Source organism: Dendrobates tinctorius, unplaced genomic scaffold, assembly GCF_039654945.1.
Source record: "Dendrobates tinctorius isolate UK_male_01 unplaced genomic scaffold, ASM3965494v1 ptg000199l, whole genome shotgun sequence".
Lineage (NCBI taxonomy): Eukaryota > Metazoa > Chordata > Amphibia > Anura > Dendrobatidae > Dendrobates > Dendrobates tinctorius.
In genome coordinates, this window is record NW_027361866.1 from 14157903 (window position 1) to 14181651 (window position 23749).

At 44.7% G+C, this 23749-nt stretch overlaps 1 protein-coding gene across 1 annotated transcript in view; it reads left to right on the forward strand.

The window, feature by feature from the left end:
• COL6A3 (collagen type VI alpha 3 chain) overlaps positions 1 to 23749 on the forward strand; it is a 170408-nt gene that overhangs the window by 73068 nt on the left and 73591 nt on the right. Inside the window, exons 6-10 of the mRNA XM_073553278.1 lie at positions 162 to 761; positions 3356 to 3937; positions 5481 to 6095; positions 6372 to 6971; positions 21669 to 22274. Coding sequence (XP_073409379.1) covers positions 162 to 761; positions 3356 to 3937; positions 5481 to 6095; positions 6372 to 6971; positions 21669 to 22274 — 3003 coding nt within the window. The remainder of the gene's footprint in view (positions 1 to 161; positions 762 to 3355; positions 3938 to 5480; positions 6096 to 6371; positions 6972 to 21668; positions 22275 to 23749) is intronic.

The following is a 23749-nucleotide window of genomic DNA, read 5'->3' on the forward strand; positions in this document are numbered from 1 at the left end:
TTTTATCTTGACAGCACTAAGGCACATTTCAGGTTAAGGAGGCTCCATGTCCACAAGTACTCTATAGTGTCAACCTATACATGTATTGCCTTACCTGAAAATAACATGTCAGTTAAAACATTCTCTTCTTCCTCCCTTTTCTTTACCATTTCTTTTAATAGATGAAGATATCAAGAAGGATGTAGTGTTCTTGATTGATGGTTCAGATGCTGCCATTTCTGGTTTCTCATCTCTCAGGAGCTTTATTCAGAGGGTGGTAGAATACCTTAACGTAGGAAGAGACAAAGTACGCATCGCCGTTGTCCAATACAGTAATACTGTTAGGCCTATGTTCCTTCTCAACACCCACTCAGACCAACAAGATGTGATAAGAGCTATACAAAGTATGACTCCAATAAGGGGCTCCCCACTGAACATAGGGGCAGCCATAAGCTATGCAGCAAGCAATGTTTTTACACAGTCGGCCGGGAGTCGAGCAGAAGAAGGAGTGCCACAATTTCTGGTCCTGTTGGCAACTGGAAAGTCTAGAGATGATGTACGAAGGCCTGCCATGTCTCTCAAGCGCACTGGTATTGTGCCATATGCCATTGGTACTGGCTCTGCAGATCGGACAGAACTTCTATCTATCGCTTTTACTCCTGACTTTGTTCTGTATTTTCCTGATGTATCTGAGCTGGAGAATGCCTACCAAACATTCTCCCAACGGGTCAGCACCATTACCACCAGTGAGATAAGCACTATAGCACAGACAGTGGCAACTGGTAAGAATGAAAAGAATTTAATTTAAGTTATTCTTAGCAATGAACAAGAAGTATTAAAAGATTCTGCATGATGATACAGGCAAGTCCCCACCGAAATAATCCACTGCAGTATTTTAGCGGCCAATCAATTGCTGCAAATTTATGCAGGTTTCATTAAGAAAATACACTGGATTTGCATTACCCTTTGCATAAAAAAAGATTAACTGTACTGTTGAAATCCATAGCATAAATTGACAGCAGATTTCAAATACTCACGCAGGTCAATTCCCAGTGCAGATTCTCGCCACAAGCTTGTGCTTGGTACCGTAGCACAAAGCAAATTTTTCATTCTGAAAATATGAGTTCAAAATTGGCCACGTAACATCTTTATGAGCATAAACCTGTTACCAGTCAGTTTGTAGACGGACATTGAAGTTATGTTCAGATGTTGATGTTTTCTTGGTTACGTATAGATGTGCACTACTCTGAATCTCGCACCGCAGTGCTTTACACTTATTGCGTAGTGCGGCCGCTCTCATACATACTACAGCAGATCTAATGTCTTAGAAAGGATCTGTCGACTCTACAAAAATTATTTTTGTTTAGTACATCATTGTATTACCCATAGAAAAATGGTTTTGCCGAATGCTTTCTGAGAACTTTTCTCTTGTTTGAGTAAATTGACCACTTAGTGTTGCCATTAACCTTGCGAATAAGGCAGTATTCATATCACTCTGACTCTGCTGCATGCGGGTGAGAGAGCAGACTGAGCAGGGAGGGACGCAACCTAGTTGTCAACTTATTCATACATTTCTAGGAGGAATGTCAGACGAGCAGCAAAATGCAGTTTTATGCAAAGATGCTCCAGAAATGTTACTGTATTTTAAGAGGAATTTATGTAGCAAAACTACTACCCAATGCATCACCTTAAATTCCAAATACATGGATTACGCGGCTTTCTACATTGATAGTGCTCAGTTTTCAAAAGAAATCTAACTATTTATTCCACGAAGAATAAATATGTGGCACTCACTACATAGTAGTCAAATCCATGAAGATGATCATAGGGGTTGTCCGAAGGCCAAAGTAATTTTCATTCTAAATCCCTATCTAATTAATTCCATAATCTAAGCTATTTTGTAATATACTTGAATTAAAAATTCCCTACCGTTCCCTAACTACACTAACTACTTTTCTATACATTTTTTTCATTTTCTTTTTATGATGCTTCATTTGAGAATCCCAATGAGTATGAAAATGAAGCATCATAAAAAAAATACTCAAACATTGTGTCATCAGGGGGCAAGGGCTGCGGTCACAGTTACAGACCCTGACCCCTGCCTAAAAAGGAAAAGTCATACGTGACACTTGTATCAAGGGCTGGGCACAATCACACTGCACGCTCAGCTCAGTGGTAACAAGCCGGCAACAGAGCGTGATATCAGAATGCCTGGTGAACAGAGAACAGTGAAGTCCCATGCGGGGGTGGCGCTGGTCTTTGTAAACAGGGTATTCTGATACCGCTGCATTGCCGTCTCGATATTGCTGATCTGAGCCAACAACAGAGAGCGCGTTGTGATTGTGCACATCACACAGTGTGTAGGGACAGAGCAGGGACAGAGCAGGGACGAGCCCAGACCCTGAAACAAGCATCACTGATGATGCTTCCTTCACAAAGCTGGCAGAGGCTGCCTCTGCCCCAAGCCCTCAGACCGCAGCCTTTGCCCCCTGATGACGCTTCGCTTGAGTATTCCAACATGCACTATCATTCTCAAACCGAGTCATCAAAAAGGAAGAAGGGAACAAAATACAATAGCTATTAGATAGTGTAGTTAGGGAAGGATAGGGAATTTTTAATGTCAGTATATTAGAAAATAGTTTAGATGTAGGCACTAAATAGATAGGGATTTAGCAGGAAAATTACTTTGCCTTTGAACCAGCCCTTTAATCATTCCATAGGAAAAATTGTTGGGGGATTTACAGCAATAATGGTCAGCAGGTTGGCTACATATGTTTCGCACACAATGTGCTTTCTCAAGTCATCAAAGCCTTAAGAAAGCACATAATGTGCAAAGCAGCCATACGCAGTCTGCTGATCATTATTGCTGTATATCCCCCAACTATTTTTTTTAATGGAATAAATACATATATTCATGGATTTTACTGCTACGTGATGAATGTCACATATTTATTTTTTGTAGAATACATTTTATGGGGAATACTTAATACAGCAGGCATGGCAGGAATTCCGACATGTCATCTTTAAGCTAACTTCAAGAAACACTGCGTGATACCCATAGTGGGACCGTCACTAAGACAAACCTCACCTGTAAAGCTCTAAGTGACCGGCCCACAATAGGTCCCATGTGGTATCTTCCATTATAGTTGGAGACTCGTAGTGGTCATGAGTTGAACTATATTCTAAAATGTGTTTTGTTCGTTGGGTAGTAATTACTTTTCTTATCTTTTATTATTACTTATGGGTATTTCAATTATTAAAGTATTTTCTGCATCTGGTTTATAAAGTAGATGATTGTGGTGAGTTAGGTCACAATTTGCCAATTTATTAAGAGGGTTTTTTAACTTTTAAACCATTTTGGTGCCTTTTTGTACAGAAACAGAAAGCAAAAGAGACATCTTATTCCTGATTGATGGTTCCAACAATATTGCTGGGAGTTTTCCACTTGTTCGAAACTTTGTGGCAAACGTCATTGATGGTCTCAACGTTAGCCCAGATGAAACTCGTATCTCTTTGGGTTTAGTCGGTGAAAATGTGAAAGTGGAATTTAAGTTTGACTCATTTCAAACAAAACCCGAGGTAGTCAGTACAGTACGAAGGATGAGATTCAAACCAAGCAAGGAGTTCAATATTGGAGGTGCTCTGGATTATGCCCATGACAATCTTTTCACACCAGAGTCTGGAAGTAGAATTCAAGAGGGGGTACAACAATACCTAGTCTTGCTGGCTGCAGGCAAATCTGGAGACAGCGTAGATCAGGCAGCAAATAAATTGAAGAGAGCTGGTGTGGTGACATTTGCAATCAAGGCACAAAGGGCTGAATCTCAGGAACTTGAGAAGATTGTTTTGGCACCACAATTTATTGTGTCCTCAGAGTCTCTGGGAGAGCTCTCCTCTTTACAGTCACAATTTATTAATCTCATACAAACCATCTCAGTGGAGGTGCCAACAGAAACTTGTAAGTACTTTTATTTTTGTTTTTCCCAGATTTCCACATTTGCTGTTGTTCAGGCTTTTCTTGGGGCACAATGCCTTACTTTTCTGGTGGAGGTGTATCACAATGCCCCTACCTTAACTGACAATAGCTCTCACACAGCAATCAAAAGACATCTGCATCTTTCTGACCTTCAAAAGAAAGTTTTGTTCTTTCTTTTATTTATTTCTTTCCAGCAATGATCTTAGAGATCCATGCTGGAACAGTAGGTCACACATGAGCCCTGAGCTCCTTATATGTGACCTTCTGCATTTCAGAGACTGGACATGACTTGGATTCAGGTGAGTATGCTGAGGCATGGCTTTCACAGCGACACTGGAGTTAGCATTCTTTGGTTGTTCTCAATGGGGACAATATGGTTTGGAAACATTTAACTGGACAAATGCTCAATAGGTTGCATTATGGCTTGCATTAATGTGGCACTGTGGCTGGATTTCATGTGAAGGTCATTGCTGCAGTGGCACAATGGCTGGCTTCTCCTTAGATGTGCTGCGGCAGCTGTGCTTTCTAGAGGGCACTGTGATGGCTACTTTTACGAGGCACTTTGTCTGTCACTGCTATAGCAAAGCTGAAGCTCTCACTAGAATGAGAGCGCTGTGGCTGTCACTGGCATAGGAGTACTGTGGCTGTCACTGGTATAGGAGCACTGTGGCTGTCACTGGTATAGAAGCGCTGTGGCTGCCACTGGTATGGGATTACTGTATCTGTCTTTGGTATAGGAACGCTGTGGCTGCCAGTGGTATAAGTTATTAATGATACTCACAAATACACTTCTATTCCTTCATCATTTAGTTTTGCCATGTTTTAACAGCTACAGATTTTGCACCTCACTTTTGACATAACTATCATTCCTAACTGTAGGAAAGTTGTCAAAGCACATGTAGAATTTTGTTTTGTATGACCCACCAGAATGTAAAAATATATTTTTGCACTCTAAACACACTTGTACAGTCTAACAGTCTATATGAAGGATTATTGTCCTCTTTAGGTTCTACATCTACATTATTACACATTTCCACTGGATGCATTACCCAAAGGCCAATCCACCAGGCTGGATGAGTGGCTAAGGGAACCTGCTTCTTCATATTGATGCAGATTGCAGAGGTTTGACCCACACCTGTCACACACAAGGTCTTCTAATGCAAAGAGGTCCAAAACTAATTAGACCTATTCATTAAGAGTTAAAACTTCAACATAAAGACACAGTATTTTCTAACTCATGACATTGAAGGCCATTGTAAGTCTACATGTATGAAGTGCTTTCAGTTGTCAGCAGATTAGTACCTGACCTGATAAAGCAAAGTATTATTTTAGACTTGTAAAAGCTTATATTATTTTGATTATCTTCTTCTACAACTTTGCCATGTGTATGTGCAGCTTCTATAATCCGAATGAAACTTCTGAAGATTATCGAAAGCTCGTTTATTCTCCATGTTTATGAAAAAATGTTGGCTTTTAGATATGCTACAGGTATGGCTGTGTAACTTTTGTTTTCTTGTAATTTTAGATGATATCAGCAAAAGGAAAGATATTGTGTTCTTGATTGATGGATCTAACGATGGCAGATCCAGCTTTCCATCTCTTCGTTCCTTTATTCAAAGGGTGGTGGAAAACCTTGATGTGGGTCAAGATCGTATTCGTATTGGAGTTGTTCAGTACAGTGATTCCACACGACCCAGCTTTCTACTGAATGCTCATCCAGATGGTCAAGGAGTTCTAAGAGCTATCCAGCAATTATCACCGATTGGTGGATCAACACTAAACACAGGGGCAGCGTTGGACTATGTCACCTCCAATGTCTTTACTAGTGCAGCAGGCAGTCGGTCAGCTGAGGGTGTGCCCCAGTTCTTGGTTCTACTAACCACTGCCAGGTCAAGAGATGATGTCAGGAGGCCTGCCACAGATCTAAAGAATTCTGGTGTTATTCCATTTTCTATCGGAGTCCGAAATGCTGACGCCGGAGAGATGAGAACAATCTCCTTTATTCCTGACTTTGCCATTACTGTTCCTGATGTTAGCCAACTAGGTACTGTTTATCAGACCTTCACAAGAAGAGTGTCTGAACTTCAAGCCGGTGATATTGAAATTTTAATGCAGTCACGTCCTACTGTAACAGTACAAGGTTGGTAAATTTGCAATGATATAATTTTAACAGTAACTCCTACCTACTAAGATAACATCGAACAGTATTGCTCTAATATACATAATTGTATAACAAGCCTTTAGTCTTATAACTTTGTTTCCGTCCAACTGTGGGTGGTCTAGATGTTATATCAAATGGTTAAACATGGGTACAAAATGCCCATCTGAATGAAGCGTTAGACAGAAAATGATGTAATTGCACATTATTGTTAGTAATGTAATAAGACTTCACTTTGTGCAATGTAATCTTTAATAGGTGCAAAGAGAGACGTGGTGTTCCTTGTTGATGGGTCAAGGGGTGCAGCCTCAGAGTTCAACAATGTGAAATCGCTGATAGAGCGGGTTGTAGCTACAATGGATGTCAGTCCAGACACCACACGTGTAGCTGTCGTCCAGTACAGTGAAGATCCAAAAGTGGAATTCCTGTTAAATGCACACTCCACCAAAGAAGAGGTTCAAAGTGCTGTGAGGAGAATTCGACCAAAAGGTGGATCATCAGTAAACACCGGTAATGCCCTGGAGTATGTGTCCAAGAATATATTTACCAGACCATCTGGAAGTCGTATAGAAGAACAAGTTCCACAGTTTCTTATTGTAGCTTCTTCTGGACCTTCATCTGATGATGTCAGCGAAGGCGCAAGAGCAATTAAAGAGTCTTCCGTGTTTCCTTTTGTGATTGGAAAGAACATTGACAATGACGAGGCCAGGAAAATTACTTTTGGGCAAGATTATACATATTCTGTTTCTAGTTTCCAAGAATTGCCATCATTGGAACAAAGATTGCTTTCAAGTGTCACTCGCCTGGATCAAAATCAAATAACTGAGATCATTTTAAGACAATCAGGAACGACTGCAGGTAATAATTTTATAAAATTGTGAGTTCCCAAAATGAGTATTTTCCTCTTTACTTATTAGTAGTTCTCCTATAAATTGAAGAACTTTTACAAACAATGAAAATAAAACTTTACTTTTAGCACATACTGTAGCTTCCAATAAAACCATTTTTTCTTCATGAAAAACATGCTCAAAGGCTACGGCCACACTATCAGTATTTGTTCAGTATTTTTTCTCGGCATTTGAAAGCCAAAATCAAGTGAGGAACAATCAGAGGACAAGGTATAATACTCAATACTGAAAGTGTGGCTGTAGCCAAACAAGGTTTGCATGCATAAGCAGAAAAATAATTTGTTGTTCTTTTATAACAAGGGCTCTTGCGTTCTCTATGAGCAAGATGCTGTCAGACATTTCTGGAGGCTTATCGCTTAGAGAACAAAAAGATTGCCAGTTCGAAATCATCTTGCTGGATTCTTATCTCCCCTAACTTTATCTCTTGTGGGCTAATCGGAGCCCCAATACACATTAAAATGATGCTGGGGTTTGGCTGATGTTAGTCATATGTATACCTTAGATCAAAGATTTCAAACATTACATTCCAATGCATAGACACAGCCCAATTTTGCATGTACGTACATAAAACATAATGGGATAGATTAATATTGACCTAAATATTGGCAGCTTAGAAATAGACCAGTCAGGCAGGAGATGAACCAAACGTATCACAGTGGCTCATGCTGTTTCTTGCTAAATGTTAGACATTTTCCTTCTCGTCTCTTGGTTGACTCACTTTAGGATTCTATTTTTTACCTAAATTTTGGTGCATCATAACACATGTTAATTACGTAAGTAACACATTTTTTCTAGACAATGTCTACTAAGGCATAAAGTGTCTCAAACACAGTGCAAATCTAATGGAAGTTTTAAATGCCAGTTTATTGCAAATTAAACCAGAATTTTGATTCTTATTTTTTATTACATTTCCTTTAATGATAGTGATTAACCAAAGTGAGGGTTGAAGGGACAAAAATAGGTTTAGCAATGGCTTAACTAAAAGATGTAAAGATGGTAAATGAATAAAAATAATTACCGTAGTATTATCGCATATTAGTACTTAGTACTAGAGTTGAGCGACTTTTGGTTTTTTAGGGTCGCGTTTCGTTTCGTGAAACCCGACTTTTCCAAAAGCCGGGTCGAGCAAGATCGTCCGATTATAGGGAAAAGTCGGGGTCGTCCCGAAACACAAAACCCAATGTAAGTCAATGGGGAATAAAAGTCGGCAGTGAGAGGAGGACAGGAAACACACCTACAGTGCCCATTTGAATGCCAAAAGCATCAATTCTTCTTACTTAAGCTTGTCAACCTTAATTAACTTCATAATACAAGTTACGCACTTAAAAATGGGGGTTATTTGGCTAAAGTTGTGGGGGGGGGGGGGCTGGCTGCAGGTTTTCATGTGCCCTGGGCGAAAGAGCGCCCCTTTAACACATACCACAACTCATCATGCTCCGATACGGCAGAGAAATAGCGGTATAGTACAATGAAAAATACCTCACTTTTTACATCTCATGACAAGGCCCATCTATTTCTCCATACAGAATCATTGGTCCCATATAATGTTTGAAACAGTATATGATGAGCTCCACATAATGCTACAGTATATGTTGGTCCCCATGGATGAAGCTCCACTGTCTTATGGGCCCAAATAATGCTCCAAACATAATGGGCCCCATTTCTAATGCTCTAGTGTATAATGGGCCCTGTAAATGCTGCTCCAGTGTCTGATGTCCACCTTTGGAATGTTCCAGTGTATGGTGGGCCCCATCTATCATTCTCCAGAGTATAGTGCTCCCCAAAAATTGCTGTCCCAACATTGAAAACAATCAAATAAGTCTCCTCGCTAGGGAATCCCTGTACTAGTCTAGACTCCTCGTCGTCCCCATCTTCCATCTCACTGCACAGTATTTCAACTTTGCAAGTGCTGTGATACTGGGCAAGCAGGGGGGGCCCACTCATTGGCGACGGCACTGGCACAGGGCCCCTGATAGTACGGTGGTGTGTCTGATGGCGGGTGGGCCGAACCTGCACTTTCATCTGCAGCTTCCTCTTTGTCACCGTGTAAGATGGAACTGTATATGGGAAGGGTAACCTGAGTTTCATCAGGGTCAGATTCAGGCCGGGTAGCGTGCGAGGGGAATGTAGTGGTCTGGGTCAATGTACCAGCAGATTCATCGAGCAGTGGCTGGGCATCAGTGCACTTGTGTCGCCCCCAGGAGTACGGTCGCCACAGTGGCATTACCTTCTTCCTAGGGAGTGTGATGTCATGCTTGGGAGCAACGAAGGATCTCTCTAGCAGGTTAACTGATTGGGCGGCGTTATTCCCACGAGTCATGACCCTCCAAACAGCGTTCATGAAGGCAAAGTGTTTGTTTTACGTGGGCAGTATGGTGGCAAAGCTGAACCTTAAAGGAATGTCCAGAAGGGCACCACCAGGAGTGGAGCCTACAGTTAAATTCGACTCCACCTGGGAAACCTCAACCATGCCAGCTACAGAACAGATGTACACATTGCAAGCTTAATTCCGTTAACGAACGAGACTCCGTCATGCCCCGCGGTCCGAGTTCGGCTTACTAGAGGGACATGTGAGGCTCTGGCACATGAGATTTGCCAATAACTGGTGTGTCATGCTCTTACATGTCCGTGGCTGCATGTGCGCTACACTGAAAAGGCCAGCATTTGTCGCTTACAGGTGCAGATAACCCGCTGAACAACGTTAGTGATGGGGATCACTGATTACAATTATTACCCGCGAACAATGATTGCCCAGTAAGTGCAGGTCAATCGCAGTTCCGGAATTAGGCCTAACCGTCATTCCTGAAAAAATGAAAAACTTACGTGTGCAAACCACAGGTGCTGTAGCTTGCTTAACAGCTCGCCAGCCGTTCTCATGCCCAGTATGGATTACACGTGATTGCACAAAGGTGAGAAAGGGTACCGTATCCCCGGATAACATGTATGGATAGCGTACACATTCAAAATATATGTCTCAGGAGGCAGGCTCAGACGGTGTTAGGCCCAGTATGGATTGCACGTGATTGCACAAAGGTTAGAAAGGGTACCGTATCCCCGGATAACATGTATGGATAGCGTACACATTCAAAATATATGTCTATACATCAGGAGGCAGGCTCAGACGGTGTTAGGCCCAGTATGGATTGCACGTGATTGCACAAAGGTTAGAAAGGGTACCGTATCCCCGGATAACATGTATGGATAGCGTACACATTCAAAATATATGTCTCAGGAGGCAGGCTCAGACGGTGTTAGGCCCAGTATGGATTGCACGTGATTGCACAAAGGTTAGAAAGGGTACCGTATCCCCAGATAACATGTATGGATAGCGTACACATTCAAAATATATGTCTATACATCAGGAGGCAGGCTCAGATGGTGTCAGGCACAGTATGGATTTGACGGCCCAGATTACACAGCGGAGGAGCAGGGAGAGGTAAAGATTGCAAATGCTGGGGCCCTGCCCAAGCAAGGGGGGCCCACTCGTGGGCGTCGGTACTGGCACTGGGCCCCTCATAGTACAGCGGTGTGTCTGACGGCGGGTGTGCACCACCACCGTCAGAGACACTTGATTGCACTATGAGGGACCCTGTGCCAGTGCCCGCGCCCAAGAGTCGGCCTACCCACCTGTCCAGGGCAACGGCACTCGCACGGTGTCGTGCGCTAGGTGGTGACCCCGGCCATGGGGGGGAGGCAGCACAGTTAGGGAGTTTTAGAAAGTGGCATATGTTGATGTTGGACATTCAGCTGATGCAAAAGGCGAAATAGGTGAAGTCCCAGGAAGAGGTGGACCAAAGCAAGCCATTTTTCTGTCACCCTATGTGTCATCAGGGGAAGGTGGGACAAAATCCTTGGAAACCCATGCATGGTTCATTTTAATGAAGGTTAGATCATCCACATTTTGGGTTGACAGACGGGTCCTTTTTTCTGTCAGGATTGATCCAGCTGCACTGAAGACTCTTTCCGATAGCACACTTGCAGCTGGGCAAGCGAGATCCTGTAAGGCATATTGGGCCAATTCAGGCCAGGTGTCCAGTTTAGCGGCCCAATAGTCAAAGGGGAATGACCTGTGTGGGAGAACATCGATATGGGAGGAAAAGTAGTTTGTAACCATAGTTGACAACTGCTGTCTCCTGTCACTTTCCATCGATGCAGTATTACCAGTTGTGTGAGCGGTATTTGAAAAATCAGTCCACAACATTGTCATGAAACCCCTGTCTCCAACGCCACTTCTGCTGTGTGCACCACGAACACCTCTGTCAAGCTGCCCCGGCCCGTACAGCTCGTGTGAGAACCATCACCGCTGCTGTGTGCTGGGAATGCCTCAAGCAACCGATTTACCAGAGTTGCTTGTTTATTAGCCAATATTAGGTCAAGGTTCTCCTGTGGCATGATGTTTTGTAATTTGCCTTTATAGCGTGGATCCAGGATGCTGGCTAACCAGTAGTCGTCATCGTTCATCATTTTGGCAATGCGGGGGTCCCTTTTTAGGATCTGCAAGGCATAATCTGACATGTGGGACAATGTTCCCGGTGTCAATGATGCACTGCGAGTGCTGGTTGGAGGAGCACTTTCTGGCAAATCCACATCCCTCCAGTCACGCACAAACCCTGTACCAGACCTTGCCACGCCAACATTTTCACTTGCCCCACGAGATGCATCCTCCTCCCCTAAGTAATCATCCCCATCATCATCCTCCTCCTCCTCTTCTTCCTCCACCTCGTCCAGGAGAGGTCCCTGAGCAGACAATGGCTGAATGTCATCAAGGATTCCCTCCTCCTCTTCCTCCTCATCAATATTGGCTGCAGACGCCTGCTCCTTAAGGTGCGTCAAAGTTTGCATGAGCAGACGCATAAGTGGGATGCTCATGCTTAGGATGGCGTCGTCTGCGCTTACCAGCTGTGTGCATTCCTCAAAACACTGAAGGACTTTACAGAGGTCTTTCAGCTTCGACCACTGCACACCTGTCAACTCCATGTCTGCTCTCAAAGTGCCTGGCCGTGTATCCTCCCACAAATGCATTATGGCCTGCCTCTGCTCGCACAGCTGCTCCACCATGTGCAGGGTGGAGTTCCACCTTGTTGCAATGTCGATAATGAGGCGGTGGTTGGGAAGGTGGAGCAATCGCTGCAGCTTCTGCATACGAACGGAGTGTACAGGCGACCGGCGGATGTGCGCGCACAGTCTTCGCACCTTCTGGAGCAGGGCTGTTAACTCCAGATAATTTTTGAGGAAGCACTGCACCACCAGGTTCAAGGTGTGAGCCAAGCAAGGTATGTGGCTGAGTTTTGAAAGGGCTATGGCTGCCACAAAATTACGGCCGTTATCACTAACTACCTTGCCTGCCTCAAGATGTACACTGCCCAGCCATGACTCAGTTTGTCGCTTCAAGTACTCGGCCAGCACCTCGGCGGTGTGTCTGTTGCCCAAACACATCATCTGCAACACAGCCTGCTGACGCTTTCCACTAGCTGCTCGATAGGGGGACACATCGTGTGTAACAGTGGCAGCTGCAGATGGAGTGCTCGTACGACTGCGCTCTGTGGACGAGCTTTCGCTTCTGGAGGAGGAGGAGGAGGAGGAGGAGGAGGGTCGAACGCCTACAGCCAACTGTTTCCTATACCGTGGGCTAGGCAGCACTGTCCCACCACCGCTGTCCCCTGTGGACCCTGCATCCACCACATTAACCCAGTGCGCAGTGATGGACACGTAACGGCCCTGGCCATGCCGACTGGACCATGCATCAGTTGTGAGGTGCACCTTTCCGCTCACTGACTGCTTAAGTGCATGGACAATGCGGTCTTTCACATGATGGTGGAGGGCTGGGATGGCTTTGCGAGAGAAGAAGTGGCGACTGGGTAGGTCATAGCGTGGTACTGCATAGGCCATGAGTTCGCGGAAAGCTGTGCTTTCCACCAACCGAAAGGGCATCATCTCAAACAAGATTAGTTTGGCAATGTGGGCGTTCAAACCCAGTGTACGCGGATGAGAGACTGAGTACTTTCTTGACCTACTCATAGTGTCTGGGAGGGTGAGCTGGACTTGAGAGCTGCATATGGTGGAAGTAGCGGTGGACAGGGCGGACTGAGAGAGGGTTGATGATGGTGATGGAGTTGGTGTTCTTTCTGATGGCCTAGAATCAGTCTTTCGTTGATATAACAGTGGGATTCCCTGACTGCTGTGGCCTTGCAACGACACCTCAACATTTGCTGCTGTGCTAACCGGTGGGCTTACAGTGGGGGAAACAATGTAGCGTTGCTGACTACCTTCGTTGTGATCAGTTGCACATGTGGCACTTGAGGTTTGGTGTTGTGTCCACGCTTGCAAGTGCATGCTGGTTAAATGTCTAAGCATGCAACTGGTATTCAAATTTTTCAGATTTTTCCCTCGGCTAAAGGTCTTTGCGCACTTCTTACAGATAACCTTGGCCTGATCATGAGGATTTTGTTCAAAAAAGTGCCACACTGCACTCTTCCTACTTTGGCAGACATTTTGCGGCCTAGCACGCTGTGATCTTTTGACCCTCTGGACAAGCTGTCCAGCAACTCTTTTGATGTTTGGAACCTGTCTTTGGAGTGCTACGGGCCTGCCAGATAACAGCTGTTGCGATGTCGATGTCTGCTGTGGATGCTCCTCATCTGAGCTATTGGAAGCAGCACCCTCTTCCCCCAATGGATGCCAATCTGGGTCAACAACTGGGTCATCCATCACCTCCTCTTCTATGTCATGTGCACCTTCCTCTGTGTCACCGTGTATGGTGGTATAGTGTGCGGGAAGGGGCACCTGAGTCTCATCAGGGTCAGAATCTGGCTCTGTACACTGCGAGGACAATATAGTGCTCTGAGTGAATGTACCAGCAGAATCATCCATCAGCGGCTGTGCATCAGTGCACTCCATGTCAGATTCATCTTGGCCTGGGTAATTCACCATTTGACTTGATAATCCAGGCATGGTATGTGAAAACAGCTCCATGGAGTAATCAGTAGTATGGCCTGCGTCATCCTTCAATCTTGGTTGGGGTGAAGGACACAAGGAAAGGTGTGGTTCATGAACATGAGCCTCCAATGACGACTCAGTGCTTTTACTTTTTACAACTGAAGAAGAGGAGGCGATAGAGCTGGAGGCTGAGTCAGCAATGTAAGACAAAACTTTTTCCTGATGCTCTGGCTTTAAAAGCGGTTTGCCAACTCCTAGAAAACTAAGCGTTCGAGGCCTTATGTAGCCAGACGATGACGCAGGCTCAACACCTGCATTCGGTCCTATTTTGCTCTTGCCACTACCATCAGATCCACCACCAACACCATCATTACCAGCTGCCAACCCCCGCCCAATTCCACGGCCTCTTCCACCAGCCTTCCTCATTTTTGGTAGAAATGTAGACAAAATCCAACAAACTATATAGTAATGTAAAACAAGGTACAAGGTGTCTATAGGACAGGGGAGATTTTGAATTTCTGCAGACACTTGTGGACACTGGACACTTTTGGATTGTGTGAGGCCCAATGAATATCTGAGCGCTATGTGACAGGCTCGATGGCACAGCTGTGACCAAAGTGACTAGAGGATAAGGGAGATTTTGAATCTCTGCACACACTTTTGGACACTGGACACTTTTGGATTGTGTGAGGCCCAATGAATATCTGAGCGCTATGTGACAGGCTCGATGGCACAGCTGTGACCAAAGTGACTAGAGGATAAGGGAGATTTTGAATCTCTGCACACACTTTTGGACACTGGACACTTTTGGATTGTGTGAGGCCCAATGAATATCTGAGCGCTATGTGACAGGCTCGATGGCACAGCTGTGACCAAAGTGACTAGAGGATAAGGGAGATTTTGAATCTCTGCACACACTTTTGGACACTGGACACTTTTGGATTGTGTGAGGCCCAATGAATATCTGAGCGCTATGTGACAGGCTCGATGGCACAGCTGTGACCAAAGTGACTAGAGGATAAGGGAGATTTTGAATCTCTGCACACACTTTTGGACACTGAACACTTTTGGATTGTGTGAGGCCCACTGATATCTGAGCGCTATGTCACAGGCTCGATGGCACAGCTGTGACCAAAGTGACTAGAGGATAAGGGAGATTTTGAATCTCTGCACACACTTTTGGACACTGGACACTTTTGGATTGTGTGAGGCCCACTGATATCTGAGCGCTATGTCACAGGCTCGATGGCACAGCTGTGACCAAAGTGACTAGAGGATAAGGGAGATTTTGAATCTTTGCACACACTTTTGGACACTGGACACTTTAGGATTGTGTGAGGCCCAATGAATATCTGAGCGCTATGTGACAGGCTCGATGGCACAGCTGTGACCAAAGTGACTAGAGGATAAGGGAGATTTTGAATCTCTGCACACACTTTTGGACACTGGACACTTTTGGATTGTGTGAGGCCCAATGAATATCTGAGCGCTATGTGACAGGCTCGATGGCACAGCTGTGACCAAAGTGACTAGAGGATAAGGGAGATTTTGAATCTCTGCACACACTTTTGGACACTGGACACTTTTGGATTGTGTGAGGCCCAATGAATATCTGAGCGCTATGTGACAGGCTCGATGGCACAGCTGTGACCAAAGTGACTAGAGGATAAGGGAGATTTTGAATCTCTGCACACACTTTTGGACACTGGACACTTTTGGATTGTGTGAGGCCCACTGATATCTGAGCGCTATGTCACAGGCTCGATGGCACAGCTGTGACCAAAGTGACTAGAGGATAAGGGAGATTTTGAATCTCTGCACACACTTTTGGACACTGGACACTTTTGGATTGTGTGAGGCCTACTGAATATCTGAGCGCTATGTCACAGGCTCGATGGCACAGCTGTGACCAAAGTGACTAGAGGATAAGGGAGATTTTGAATCTCTGCACACACTTTTGGACACTGGACACTTTTGGATTGTGTGAGGCCCAATGAATATCTGAGCGCTATGTGACAGGCTCGATGGCACAGCTGTGACCAAAGTGACTAGAGGATAAGGGAGATTTTGAATCTCTGCACACACTTTTGGACACTGGACACTTTTGGATTGTGTGAGGCCCAATGAATATCTGAGCGCTATGTGACAGGCTCGATGGCACAGCTGTGACCAAAGTGACTAGAGGATAAGGGAGATTTTGAATCTCTGCACACACTTTTGGACACTGGACACTTTTGGATTGTGTGAGGCCCAATGAATATCTGAGCGCTATGTGACAGGCTCGATGGCACAGCTGTGACCAAAGTGACTAGAGGATAAGGGAGATTTTGAATCTCTGCACACACTTTTGGACACTGGACACTTTTGGATTGTGTGAGGCCCAATGAATATCTGAGCGCTATGTGACAGGCTCGATGGCACAGCTGTGACCAAAATGACTAGAGGATAAGGGAGATTTTGAATCTCTGCACACACTTTTGGACACTGGACACTTTTGCATTGTGTGAGGCCCAATGAATATCTGAGCGCTATGTGACAGGCTCGATGGCACAGCTGTGACCAAAGTGACTAGAGGATAAGGGAGATTTTTTATCTCTGCACACACTTTTGGACACTGGACACTTTTGGATTGTGTGAGGCCCACTGATATCTGAGCGCTATGTCACAGGCTCGATGGCACAGCTGTGACCAAAGTGACTAGAGGATAAGGGAGATTTTGAATCTCTGCACACACTTTTGGACACTGGACACTTTTGGATTGTGTGAGGCCCAATGAATATCTGAGCGCTATGTGACAGGCTCGATGGCACAGCTGTGACCAAAGTGACTGGAGGATAAGGGAGATTTTGAATCTCTGCACACACTTTTGGACACTGGACACTTTTGGATTGTGTGAGGCCCAATGAATATCTGAGCGCTATGTGACAGGCTCGATGGCACAGCTGTGACCAAAGTGACTAGAGGATAAGGGAGATTTTGAATCTCTGCACACACTTTTGGACACTGGACACTTTTGGATTGTGTGAGGCCCAATGAATATCTGAGCGCTATGTGACAGGCTCGATGGCACAGCTGTGACCAAAGTGACTAGAGGATAAGGGAGATTTTGAATCTCTGCACACACTTTTGGACACTGGACACTTTTGGATTGTGTGAGGCCCAATGAATATCTGAGCGCTATGTGACAGGCTCGATGGCACAGCTGTGACCAAAGTGACTAGAGGATAAGGGAGATTTTGAATCTCTGCACACACTTTTGGACACTGGACACTTTTGGATTGTGTGAGGCCCAATGAATATCTGAGCGCTATGTGACAGGCTCGATGGCACAGCTGTGACCAAAATGACTAGAGGATAAGGGAGATTTTGAATCTCTGCACACACTTTTGGACACTGGACACTTTTGGATTGTGTGAGGCCCAATGAATATCTGAGCGCTATGTGACAGGCTCGATGGCACAGCTGTGACCAAAGTGACTAGAGGATAAGGGAGATTTTTTATCTCTGCACACACTTTTGGACACTGGACACTTTTGGATTGTGTGAGGCCCACTGATATCTGAGCGCTATGTCACAGGCTCGATGGCACAGCTGTGACCAAAGTGACTAGAGGATAAGGGAGATTTTGAATCTCTGCACACACTTTTGGACACTGGCCACTTTTGGATTGTGTGAGGCCCAATGAATATCTGAGCGCTATGTGACTGGCTCGATGGCACAGCTGTGACCAAAGTGACTGGAGGATAAGGGAGATTTTGAATCTCTGCACACACTTTTGGACACTGGACACTTTTGGATTGTGTGAGGCCCAATGAATATCTGAGCGCTATGTGACAGGCTCGATGGCACAGCTGTGACCAAAGTGACTAGAGGATAAGGGAGATTTTGAATCTCTGCACACACTTTTGGACACTGGACACTTTTGGATTGTGTGAGGCCCAATGAATATCTGAGCGCTATGTGACAGGCTCGATGGCACAGCTGTGACCAAAGTGACTAGAGGATAAGGGAGATTTTGAATCTCTGCACACACTTTTGGACACTGGACACTTTTGGATTGTGTGAGGCCCAATGAATATCTGAGCGCTATGTGACAGGCTCGATGGCACAGTTGTGACCAAAGTGACTAGAGGATAAGGGAGATTTTGAATCTCTGCACACACTTTTGGACACTGGACACTTTTGGATTGTGTGAGGCCCACTGATATCTGAGCGCTATGTCACAGGCTCGATGGCACAGCTGTGACCAAAGTGACTAGAGGATAAGGGAGATTTTTAATCTCTGCACACACTTTTGGACACTGGACACTTTTGGATTGTGTGAGGCCCAATGAATATCTGAGCGCTATGTGACAGGCTCAATGGCACAGCTGTGACCAAAGTGACTAGAGGATAAGGGAGATTTTGAATCTCTGCACACACTTTTGGACACTGGACACTTTTGGATTGTGTGAGGCCCACTGATATCTGAGCGCTATGTCACAGGCTCGATGGCACAGCTGTGACCAAAGTGACTAGAGGATAAGGGAGATTTTGAATCTCTGCACACACTTTTGGACACTGGACACTTTTGGATTGTGTGAGGCCCACTGATATCTGAGCGCTTTGTCACAGGCTCGATGGCACAGCTGTGACCAAAGTGACTAGAGGATAAGGGAGATTTTGAATCTCTGCACACACTTTTGGACACTGGACACTTTTGGATTGTGTGAGGCCCAATGAATATCTGAGCGCTATGTGACAGGATCGATGGCACAGCTGTGACCAAAGTGACTAGAGGATAAGGGAGATTTTGAATCTCTGCACACACTTTTGGACACTGGACACTTTTGGATTGTGTGAGGCCCAATGAATATCTGAGCGCTATGTGACAGGCTCGATGGCACAGCTGTGACCAAAGTGACTAGAGGATAAGGGAGATTTTGAATCTCTGCACACACTTTTGGACACTGGACACTTTTGGATTGTGTGAGGCCCAATGAATATCTGAGCGCTATGTGACAGGCTCGATGGCACAGCTGTGACCAAAGTGACTAGAGGATAAGGGAGATTTTGAATCTCTGCACACACTTTTGGACACTGGACACTTTTGGATTGTGTGAGGCCCAATGAATATCTGAGCACTATGTGACAGGCTCGATGGCACAGCTGTGACCAAAGTGACTAGAGGATAAGGGAGATTTTTAATCTCTGCACACACTTTTGGACACTGGACACTTTTGGATTGTGTGAGGCCCACTGATATCTGAGCGCTATGTCACAGGCTCGATTGCACAGCTGTGACCAAAGTGACTAGAGGATAAGGGAGATTTTGAATCTCTGCACACACTTTTGGACACTGGACACTTTTGGATTGTGTGAGGCCCACTGATATCTGAGCGCTATGTCACAGGCTCGATGGCACAGCTGTGACCAAAGTGACTAGAGGATAAGGGAGATTTTGAATCTCTGCACACACTTTTGGACACTGGACACTTTTGGATTGTGTAAGGCCCAATGAATATCTGAGCGCTATGTGACAGGCTCGATGGCACAGCTGTGACCACAGTGACTAGAGGATAAGGGAGATTTTGAATCTCTGCACACACTTTTGGACACTGGACACTTTTGGATTGTGTGAGGCCCAATGAATATCTGAGCGCTATGTGACAGGCTCGATGGCACAGCTGTGACCAAAGTGACTAGAGGATAAGGGAGATTTTGAATCTCTGCACACACTTTTGGACACTGGACACTTTTGGATTGTGTGAGGCCCAGTGAATATCTGAGCGCTATGAGACAGGCTCGATGGCACAGCTGTGACCAAAGTGACTAGAGGATAAGGGAGATTTTGAATCTCTGCACACACTTTTGGACACTGGACACTTTTGGATTGTGTGAGGCCCAATGAATATCTGAGCGCTATGTGACAGGCTCGATGGCACAGCTGTGACCAAAGTGACTAGAGGATAAGGGAGATTTTGAATCTCTGCACACACTTTTGGACACTGGACACTTTTGGATTGTGTGAGGCCCACTGATATCTGAGCGCTATGTCACAGGCTCGATGGCACAGCTGTGACAAAAGTGACTAGAGGATAAGGGAGATTGGATTGCTTTTAAAAAAGCAGTTTGCGGAGCAGTGGGTAAACAGCAATGCAGGAATGTCAGGAAGCCTTAGAAGGCAGCCCAACAACCAACACCACTGATACACCACTATATAGCCTCCCCTTGCACTGCACACACAGTGACTGGTGTGTTGTGCAGGCCAAATCGCTAGCAGCAGAAGCAGTTTTTTTGTCTTCTTCCCTGCCTAACGCTCTCCCTACAGAATCAGCAACCTCTCCCTATACTGAGATCGGCAGAAGTAAGATGGCGGTCGGCGTGCACGTCCTTTTATACCTCCTGTGACGCCCACCAAAGCAAGCCAATCACTTGCATGCCCTTCTGAAAGATGGTGGTGACCCCTGCCTATGTCATCACGTTGCCCACAGTGTCCGTGGATCCTGATTGGCTGAAAAAGAGCGCAAAACAAACTATTGAAACGCGACTTTGGCGCGTAAGTCGCCGACCTCGTGGCCGACCTCATCCTAGGGTCGGGTTTCGTTTCATGAAACCCGACTTTGCCAAAAGTCGGCGACTTTTGAAATTGTTCGACCCGTTTCGCTCAACTCTACTTAGTACTATAGTTTGTAAGTTAAAGAGGCTTTACCACCAAAAACAGCCACAAGAAAAGTGACAAAAAGACTTATACTGGAGAAAACCCCATGATCACTAGAAAGAGGGTTTCAGTCTTCAGCTCTTCCTCCCTTCTTGAATGAATTCTGCTTCATTCATTGGTATTAACGATTGGTTACTGTAACTATTCCGGTACCATAAACAATGAGTAGAGCTGCATTGGTATATATTTGCTCATGCCTCATGAGACCCCTGCTTTAATAACTGGTAGGGGCACCAGCAGGGTGATCTTCGGTAATCCAAAATTTAGCAAAACTTATCCCATGGATGGCGATAAATAGTTATGAGTAAATTTGCAAAAATTCACATTCGTCAGTTTGCTTGGATTTGACCAGAAAATGTGATTTGCGTTGTTTATTCATTGCAAATCAAATGTGCCTTATACTCTGAGGGCACACTAGAAAATAATAAAGTCATTCCGTCTCCTCATCTGTCTCACAGCTGCAGCTTCCCAACTGGTCCTCTTTTCGCTCTGGCTCTATTGTCCACAGCAAGTGATGTCCTCTTCCACATCTTTTACTTTGTGCCAGTGCTTCCTGTGCTGTGTAGAGCTCTTGAGATGCATGTTGTGATGTCATGACATGCATTGCTCGAGGCACTGACTAGTCCTTGGGTGCTGTGAGTCATCTGAGGCCTACTCAATGCAGAAAACGTCTGAACAGAGTGAAGGAAAAGAGAATATCATCTGCCCTTGACACAGGAGGACACAGTGGAGGACCAAGAGGGGAGTTGTGGTACCTGGACAGGTAAACAGTTTTTTTTTAACCCTTTTCCAGGCCCTCTATTATCAAGTAAAATGGCAGTCATCAAATGTCATATTTGGGGTAATCCTACATTTTTATAAAACTCCAAATGAATTAGATTTGTCTTTCACGGATTTACTCATCTCTAGTGATAAATATCTATGATGGTAAAACCCCTTTAAAGCCTTCGAGAATATAATACATGAAATGGTTTCTCTATTTTCAAATACCATATTTCTCTTTTTCTATAGATTCTGATCCTGATAGACGGGATGTTGTCTTCCTGATTGACAGTTCAACAAAAACTGGTGCCGACGGCACTGCTAACATTCGGGATTTTATCTTGAAAGTTGTACAGAACTTTGAGATCGCACCTAATAAAGTGAGGGTAGGCTTGGTTCAGTTCAGTAACAATCCTACCACAGAGTTTCTTCTGAAGACCTACATGAACAAACCTGCCTTGACTCAAAACATTCGTCGTCTGCGAAACAAAGGAGGGGAGCCGCTGAATATCGGAAGAGCGCTAGATTTTGTAACAAAAAATCATTTTGTAAAATCAGCTGGGAGCAGAATAGAAGAAGGTGTGCCACAATATCTGGTACTTCTTACCGGGGGCAAGTCTGAAGATGATGTTACTGGAGCTGCTAGAATACTTGGAACGAGTAGGATCAGATCTCTGGCTGTAGCCAGTGGCAGTTCTGACAGAGATGAAGTGCAACGCATTGTGTCAGACCCACGCTATCTCTTCACTGTCAGGGAATTTAAGGACCTATCGAACATCGAAAATGTCTTATTCAGGTCATTTACAAGTCCTGTTGATCCAACTTTACCACCATCACAACCAGAACTGCCAATCAGTAAGTATATAACTTTAGCATATGCAGTAACAAGTGTTATCCAGGACTTTTATTATTGATGTGTATGGGACTAAGTACCTGCCTGTTCTGCACTGGGACGATCTAGCTGAACTGGCTGTTTCACCCATCGTCAACAGAGCAGATCTTTCTCTTATGCTCAGCAGGGCGTCACTGCACACATTATGCTGATTGACAGCTGGCTCCACAGCAAGGAGCTGGCTGTCAATCAGCATGACATCGCCAGAGACGTGCTGTCAACAGAGCAGAGTGGAACAGAAGACACTGCTTTGTTGACGTGATAGCGTGTTGGGTAATATCTGGCAGGAGCGGTCCATGACTGCTCTGAGTCAGCAAAAATTGTCTCCAGAAAGAACGGGAAGGTAATTATCAACTACCTGTCTCCTAGTTCTTAGGCCTATATGCCAAAAAATAATGAAAGTCCTAAATTACCCCTTTAAGTATGCAACTAACAATGTATAGACAAAATACAATAACCAAGGTGTATATGAGCATATTAAGTATAAAATCATAACACACTGGTGCCCAGATATAGAACCGTCATGGATCAGTCGCTAATATACATTAAACATGGATGTGGAAACCACAAAAACACGACCAAAAGATCCTTTATCTTAATATAAATGTTTCTTTATTAGAAAGGACATAAAGGACAAGAAGGCAGACATGTGCAAAATGCAATCAAAGTGCAAGTAATGCCTGAAGACCGCCTGGACCAACACCAGACACAGAGGAAAGGTAGAGAGATATACAAATCTAATATACAAGAGGCATATAGTGTGTTGAGGGCAGATAGAGGCCAAAATTTAAAGTATATCACAGAATTGCCCAGGAAACCTATATCACCTCAAAAGAGGCGCCAAATATAAGTAAGTATCCATGATTATGTGTATATATAGGGGGAATCACTACCTATATCCTGTGAAGTACACAACTAACCTCCTATCCACTATTACCGTGGGCCCCCATGTAGACTGAGCCGAGAAGGAAATCCTTCTCATACAAGGCTAAACTGTTACACATCCATAGGGGAGGAAACCACCCCCAACATACCTCAATGCAGTCCTCAAATGCCCAGGTGGTCCAGGGGTCACCCCAACGCGCGTTTCGGAGCCGATTGCTCTTCAGGCATTACTTGCACTTTGATTGCATTTTGCACATGTCTGCCTTCTTGTCCTTTATGTCCTTTCTAATAAAGAAACATTTATATTAAGATAAAGGATCTTTTGGTCGTGTTTTTGTGGTTTCCACATCCATGTTTAACTAACAATGTATAGTAGAACTCTGCCTCACAAGGGATCTTTAAAGGGAATCTATTAGCAGGTTTATGCTATCTCATTTTGAGCAGCATAATGTATGAAAAGAGACCCTGATTCCAACGATGTATCACTTAGATTACTGGGTACAGCAGTTGTGATGCAATTAGAGCTCTTGGATACAGCTTGAAAGAGAACTGA